Genomic DNA, 7,957 nt, shown 5'->3' with positions numbered 1-7,957 from the left:
TTCCTTCCTTCTTTCTTTCTTTCTTTCTTTCTTTCTTTCTTTCTTTCTTTCTTTCTTTCTTTCTTTCTTTCTTTCTTTCTTTCTTTCTTCTTTTTGTGTTCTGTTTGATTTCTTTCATCAGCATTTTGTAGTTTCATTGTAGCAATCTTTCACTTTCTTAAATGTATTCCTAATTTTTTGGTAGGTATTGTAAATGAGATTTCTCTCTTGATTTCTTTTTCAGCTAGTTGGATGAAAAACTGTGTTAATGGGTATGAAGTATAAACATTAACTTTTGAGTTGAAGTTGCAAATAAATTACAACCGAAGTTAATTCAGGAAATGTTTTTGAGCCTTTGCTATATAGACAGCATTGTTACACTATGAGAGAATGACAAGGATTAATAATATATATTGAGTCTCTAGGTGATTTACAATGTATTTTCTCCTCCAAATATATTTGTGAACAAATAAATAATCTTATAATTTTCATTGAGTGGATGGAAAAATTTATCCAGAGACCTTATGCCAAAATTATAGATAAAAATGTTTATTAAACTTATTTCCCAGTGAGTGTGATCAAATTTTAATTATATAGTTCTCCTTTGGAAAATTAACAATAAGTACTTTTTTCAACTCAAATTCATTTTATAGTTTAGATAGGGCCTGATAGAATTATCTTAGCATCCATTCTTCCTTTGCTTCTTCAAAATGTAGCTTGGTAAATTTCTCTCTAAACTGAACAATCTGGGAAACAGTTTATACTTAACTGTCCTTGATTTTAATTTTGGTTTGCTTTTAGACTTTTCAATTTCATTTTGGGTAGAGTAAGAGAGGAAGCATTATATTTGCCAAGGTCTCTAATGAATTAATTACTTTTTTAATAGATTGGACTTGTTGGAATAATCCTGATACATTTCTACAATGGCCACTGCTCAGCTTTCTCGCTCCATCACAATACACAAGGCATCTAAGGTATTTGTTAAGAATTAAAAGAAAATCAATGACCATTTAGTGAGTTAGTTCAGAATTATAATTTTAATCTTTTGTATGTGTGTTTGTAAGCAGCAGTTTTATCAGTTAATTAGCACATAATATTCTGGGAGAGTATGTGAACATTTTAACTGCCTAAAAGACCAAGGACCAGAAAATTAAAATAAATTTCTACAAAGTTACTTACTGGGTGCTTGTTTCATGTTTATACAATATATTTAGATCTTCTAGAGTAAAAGAAATCAGAAACAAAAAGGTGTTTAAAGAGAATGGTTCTTGGTGAGATACTCACCTCCTAAAACGTTAGGAAACTTGTGTTGCACTCCATGGTGTAATTATAAGAACAGAAAGGGAGAGCACTGAGATAAACTTGGATGCTAGAAGTCTAGGGGAACATCCCAGGGCCAGGCATGTAGTTTGGTTTGTCCCATGACATTCATTAATGCATCATTTCTTTATTCATTGAGCCTCAATATTATGTAATATAATATTCATAATACTGTGTTATTCACTGATAAAATACAAAAATATGATCTCCATCTCCCAAAAGTTTATAATCTGGTTAGGAGTTAAGACAATATACAAAGCAATATATGATTTATATATATGTGAAAAAGAGTAAGACAATGCAAATTGTAGGAATTTAGAAATTTCATGTGGACTGGAATGGTCTGTATATTCCTCATGAAAGAGGTAAGGCTGAAGGTGGACAGACCTTGAATGATGAAGATAATTCACATAGAGAAGAGAGAATTCCCTGAGGAAAACCTAGCATATGCCTTGGCTCAGAATAAGAAATAAGATGGGCTGATTATAAAATTGGCTGATTGACTTTGGGCTGCCTTGCAGTGAAATGCATGGTAAAAGCGTTGTACTGTCTTTTCCTATGCCATTTCTCTCTTTTTCTGGGGATCCAGGATCCAGTATAAAAATGAGACCCTTAATTTTGGGAATCTGTTTATACCTTCCAGCTGTGCCTGTTTATTAGGCCCTAGAAACTACATGCTTTCCTGAGCCTATTCTTCCAAGGGCTCCACCCTGAAGCCAGTAATCCAGTTAAGAAACTTAAAAACTGGCAAATGAAAAATCTTACAACTACTGGATCTTCTTCTGTCTGTGTATTTATATGTGTTGTGTGTATGGTGTTTACAATAAAAGAGTGCTAATTAATTGGCTTAAAGAAAAATAAGCACTTAAATCAAATATTTTGTCAGAAGAATTAAAACTTTAGTGCCTTTTAGTTTACATGACTTTAATAATCTTTGGAAAATAGATTATTGGTAAAATAAAAACATATTCAAAATTTAGACATTTGGTCTGGGTCAGATATTAGGTTTGCTAAATGCTTTAATGTCACAAACTGCTTCTTTGACTTTTAAAAATTGTTCAGCTTACCTGCTTTGAAGCCATTAGAGTCTAGGTAAAGCCTAGGGACATGTGGAGTTAGCCATGCCCCCTGGCTATGTTGGGAAAAGTCAGAATTTATCTGCACTCTGCCTTCAAATATTATATTAACTGGTAATAAGTATTATCCTTATAGTATGAATTAAGAGTGATACAGAATGTAAGCCACATGAGGGAGAGGATTGTTACATGTTTTGCTCACTACTACATCTCAGAACCTAAAACAGTACCTATAATGTAATAAGATTAAATACATATTTGGATTAAGATTTTTCATACTTTGGAAATGGGAAAAAGAGCATGCCTGGCCAAAAGAACTGCATAAGACAACATTTTCCAAACTTATATGACCAGCAAACACTTAACATTTTTACTGAATATATTCATATAATGTATAAGTGTACAACTAAATGAATTTTTACAAACTTAACACATTGTTGTAAGCCAGAAGCCAGATCAGAAAACAGAACACTACCAGCACTCCCTCTCATGCTGTCTTCTAGTTATTATTACCTCTCCCCACCAAGAGAAACCACCATCTTGACATCTAACAGCATAAATTAGTTTCACCTGCTTTTGTACTTTATATAAATGAAATCATACACTAATACTCATTTGTATCTGGTTTCTTTTGCTCAGCATTATGAGTGAGAGTCATCTGTATTACTTGGTATAGTTACAGATCATTCATTCTCATTGCTATATAGTATTCCATCGGGGGCATATACCACAGTTTTATTCATTTTACTGTTGATGAGCATTTGGGTGGTTTCCAGCGTGGGTCTATTACAAATAATGCTTTTCTGAATACTCTAATACATGTCCTATAGTGAACATATAAGCATATGTGTTGGATGTATACCTATGAGTAAAATATGGGTCATAGGATATGTAATTATTTAGCTTTATTATATACTGCCAAGCAACTTTCCAAAGAGGTTGTACCCATTTACACTCCCACAACCAGTGTTTAGGAGTTTTTATTATTCTACATCCTTTTAAAAACTTTTAGCCATTTTGGTGGGTGTGTAGTATTCTCTCATTGTGATTTTTTTGTTTGTTTGTTTGACAGTCTTACTCTGTTGCCCAGGCTGGAGTGGTACAACCTTGGCTCACTGTGATCTCCACCTCCTGGGTTCAAGTGTTTCTACTGCCTCAGCCTCCCGAGTAGCTAGGATAATAGGCACCCTCCACCACACCTGGCTAATTTTTGTATTTTTAGTAGAGACAGGGGTTTCACCATGTTGGCCAGGCTGGTCTTGAACTCCCGACCTCAAGTGATCCGCCCACCTCAGCCTCCCAAAGTGCTGGGATTACACGTGTGAGCCACCACCCCTGGCCTCCTTGTGATTTTAATGCTCACTTGCCTGATAAAATTTAAACACTTTTTCATTTGTTTATTGGTCATTTGGATATGCTCTTTTATTGTCTATTTTCATACAAATAGACACTTTTCTATTTGTCTTTCTTAAAGAATTTTAGGAGTTCTTTATACATTCTGGATATGAGTCCTTTGTAAGACCTATGCTCTTAGTAGTATATTAATGAACAGAAGTTCTAAAGTTTAATATAGTCTAATTTGTTAATATTTAGAAAATACTTTAGAATTATAATGTATTAACACACCGACTGGAATTTCATTGAGAATATCTTTGGCTTGGCTTAATAGAAAAGCAGCAAAAGCAGCCTACAGAATAATTATGAAAAACAGATTCGGCTGGCGCCGGTGGCTCCACGTCCTTAACCCGCACTTGTGGGAGGCGGAGACGGGGGATCACGATAGGTCAGGAGGATCGGTACCATCTGCTGACACCGGTGAAACCCCCATCCTCTACTAAAATTACAAAAAATGTTAGCCCCGGCGTGGTAGCGGTGACCTGTTAGTCCAGCTACTGGGGAGGCTGAAGGCAGGAGAATGGCGTAACCCGGAGGGCGAGCTTGCAGTCGAGCCGAGATCGGGCACTGCACTCCAGCCGACATGCCGACAGAGCGAACTCGTCTCACTCCGTCTCAAAAAAAAGAAAAAGAGGCCAGGGGCGGCGGCTAAAACCTGTAATCCCAGCACTTTGGGAGGCCGAGACGGGCGGAACACGAGGGCAGGAGATCCAGACCATCCTGGCTAACACGGTGAAACCCCGTCTCTACTAAAAAAAAAAAAAGACAAAAAACTAGCCGGGCGTGGTGGCAGGCGCCTGTAGTCCCAGCTACTCGGGAGGCTGAGGCAGGAGAATGGCGTAAACCCGGGAGGCGGAGCTTGCAGTGAGCTGAGATCCGGCCACTGCACTCAGCCTGGGCGACAGAGCGAGACTCCGTCTCAAAAAAAAAAAAAGAAAAGAAAAGAAAAGAAAACAGATCAAATTTTATTTTATTTTAATACGTAAACACAATAAACATTGTGTATACAGTACACATAGTATGTCAAACATATGTTGAAATGATAATTTGAGATACTGGCACAACCTATCCATCAGCAAATATTCTATATGCAAGATGACTCTTGGTAGATGCTCCTTACATACTGAAGCAAAAGTCACAAATTCATATACCAGTTGCTCTCTTATCACACTCCTTTTATGGCACACTATTTCTTAAGGAAGACTATCTAATCATTTAAGAACAATGATTTAAGTTTGTTTACTATGTTGTATATATACACATACATAAAATTTAGCAGGAAGCTATTCCTAGTATTGATACTTTTTATAGAACACTATGTGACATCTTACAGAAGGTTTGTATTCCTCAGAGCTCTGGCTTAAGCAAAGCACAAAAGTGTGGAAATACATGGCAATAGAATAGTAGATGAATAGCCGCAATTCCACATGGCTAGACAGTGGGGTGCATGGGAGAGAATAAGGGAGTGTGGGTAGGGAGGAAGGGGTACGAGATGAAGCAGGAGAGCTAAACAAGAATAAGATTTTGACAGTTCTCAAATCCCACTCTAAGGTACTTGAACTCTATCCTGGACGAACACTGATAAGATTTGTATCCTTGAAAATTAATTCTGATGACAATATGGAAGACAGGTTGAATAAAAGAATTGTTAGCAATGAAATCAGGGGCTACTGCAGTAATCAAGGAGATAATTGAGTATGTCCTTAGTCAAGCCAGTGGCAGTGAGAAGGGAAAGGAGAAAATAGATTTGAGAACTCTTTTAGAGAGAATTAATAGAATTTAGTAGGGTATGAAGAAGAGAGAAGACAAAGATGAAGCTGCTTCTAACCTGGATGACTGGAGTAGTGCTGATTCACTAGTCTGAGAATGAGACTTGGGATCAGGTTTTAGCCAGGGGTGGCAGAGATAAACTGAGTTTAAGTGATCTACAAAGTAGTTTAGGTGCAGATGTTCAGGAAATAAAAATATAGAACTGGGACTCATAACAGAAATAGGAACCCTAAATCCTTTCTGTATAGGCTGTAGCTGAAGCTATGAAACTAGATGAAATTATTCAAGAAGACAGCTGTAAAAGAGAAAAAGCCTGAAGACAGAATCCTGGGGGATAACCAACATTTAAAGAGCAGAACAACTGGAAAAAAATAAAAGATACTGAGACAGATACGTAGGAATAGGAGAAAAACCAAAATAGTGTTATGGCACCTTGGAGAGGAAAAGAGAGTATGTGGGTAACAGTGTCAGATAATATAAAGAAGTTACATATTATGAGGGATGAGAAGAGGTCAACCATAGGACTGTACTTGGTGACTTTGGAGAGAATAGTGTAGAAAGGAAAGGAGTAAAATCCAGATTGCAGTAGGGTCCGAGGAGTGTATGAAAGAGAAGGAGATTACATAATCATAGTAAAACTCCAGTTTCATGGATCATTATGAAATAAATTGTTTTAGTCTTGAATTACTTGGGTAATTGTTTCTGCCTTTCTGCTCTGCCTTGCCTATGAAGATCTAATTTAATGTAATATTCAAAGCACTGTTTCTTTTTGATTACCTTCAAATGTATCAAATTTGAAGTTCTGAGAAATCTTTTCATTATATCTATGGTAATGATGTGTTGAACTGAATATATTAAAGAATACTAATCTTTTTTCACCTCCATTGTTTTTCCAGGAAACAGTTTTCCCATCCCAAATCACTAATGAGCATGAGTCCCTGAAAATGGTGAAGAAACTTTTTGCTACTTCCATCTCATGTATAACATACCTAAGGGGCCTGTTTCCAGAGAGCTCTTATGGAGAACGCCATTTGGATGGTAAAGTTAAACTAACTAGTCTCTTTGGCTGTTGTAGCCCCTTTCTCTATTTAGCAGGAATACACAAATTCTCACAAAGTGTGCTAATTCCAACTTAAGGGCCTGTTCTTCGAGACCAATTTGCTAATCCATTTTTCCATTTTAATTTTACTGTGTGTAGTGATTTTACTTATAGGAATTACTAGTTCCTGGCTAGATGCCAGGTGACAGATGGAAGAAAAAAGAAATCTGTTTGGACAAGTCTAGTATAAAAGCAACAGCTAGATCAAAATCTATTTGAATGCTGTAGATTTGCACTATTTTGTGTCTCAATTGAATTTATTCTTTAGTACACTTTGGCATTGAGGAAGTTCAAAGGAACCAAGTGAAAACCTTTTCTCTCTGTTAACATATGTAAAAATGCTGGGGGAAAAAAAAAGCCATACTCACTTGTTGATTCACATGGATTTTAAGATAATTATTATTCTAATCAGTTCTGGCTTTTTTCTCAATTGCCAGGTCTTCTACTTTCATTCCTTTTGTTTCAGTGCTCTTAAACTTATCATCTCATTTCCTTATATTACAAGCTGTTTCTGGCCCCTTTTCTTCTCTTATTATAAAAACAAGTACCGGCCAGGCATGGTGGCTCATGCCTGTAATCCCAACATTTTGGGAGGCCGAGGTGGGTGGATCACCTGAGGTCAGGAGTTCGAGACCAGCCTGGCCAACATGGTGAAACACTGTCTCTACTAAGCATACAAAAATTAGCTGGGCATTGTAGTGGGCACCTGTAATCCCAGCTACTTGGGAGGCTGAGGCAGGTGAATCACTTGAACCCAGGAGACAGACATTGCAGTGAGCCAAGATTATGCCATTTCACTCCAGCCTGGGTGACAAGAGCAAAACTTCATCTCAAAACAAACAAACAAACAAAAAACCAAAAAGTAAAAAACCCGAGTACCTAGGACTCAACAATTTTTCAAAATCTTATTTGTTTAAGAAGCTGGATTGTTTATCGTGAAAATGGCCATACTGCCCAAAGTAATTATAGATTCAATGTTATTCCCATCAAGCTACCATTGACTTTCTTCACAGAATTAGAAAAAAACTACTTTAAATTTCATATGGAGGCCGGGCGTGGTGGCTCAAGCCTGTAATCCCAGCACTTTGGGAGGCCGAGACGGGTGGATCACGAGGTCAGGAGTTCGAGACCATCCTGGCTAACATGGTGAAACCCCGTCTCTACTAAAAATACAAAAAACTAGCCGGGCGAGGTGGCGGGCGCCTGTAGTCCCAGCTACTCAGGAGGCTGAGGCAGGAGAATGGCGTAAACCCGGGAGGCGGAGCTTGCAGTGAGCTGAGATCCGGCCACTGCACTCCAGCCTGGGCGACAGAGCAAG

General features: G+C 37.4%; 1 protein-coding gene across 4 annotated transcripts in view; it reads left to right on the top strand.

The window, feature by feature from the left end:
* HORMAD2 (HORMA domain containing 2) overlaps nucleotides 1-7,957 on the top strand; it is a 100,917-nt gene that overhangs the window by 12,119 nt on the left and 80,841 nt on the right. For all 4 annotated transcript variants that reach the window (XR_001882147.1, XM_017855592.1, XM_017855590.1 and 1 more), the window contains exons 2-3: nucleotides 866-953; nucleotides 6,437-6,578. Coding sequence is in view for 3 of the 4 variants with exons in the window: in XM_017855592.1 (XP_017711081.1) it covers nucleotides 903-953; nucleotides 6,437-6,578 (193 nt within the window). In the remaining variant the exon portion in view is untranslated. The remainder of the gene's footprint in view (nucleotides 1-865; nucleotides 954-6,436; nucleotides 6,579-7,957) is intronic.

The sequence above is a fragment of the Rhinopithecus bieti genome, unplaced genomic scaffold (genome assembly GCF_001698545.2).
Source record: "Rhinopithecus bieti isolate Rb0 unplaced genomic scaffold, ASM169854v2 scaffold_36959, whole genome shotgun sequence".
In the NCBI taxonomy this organism is placed as follows: domain Eukaryota; kingdom Metazoa; phylum Chordata; class Mammalia; order Primates; family Cercopithecidae; genus Rhinopithecus; species Rhinopithecus bieti.
Note: the sequence above shows the minus strand (reverse complement) of the source record. Positions and strands in the feature narration are given on the sequence as shown.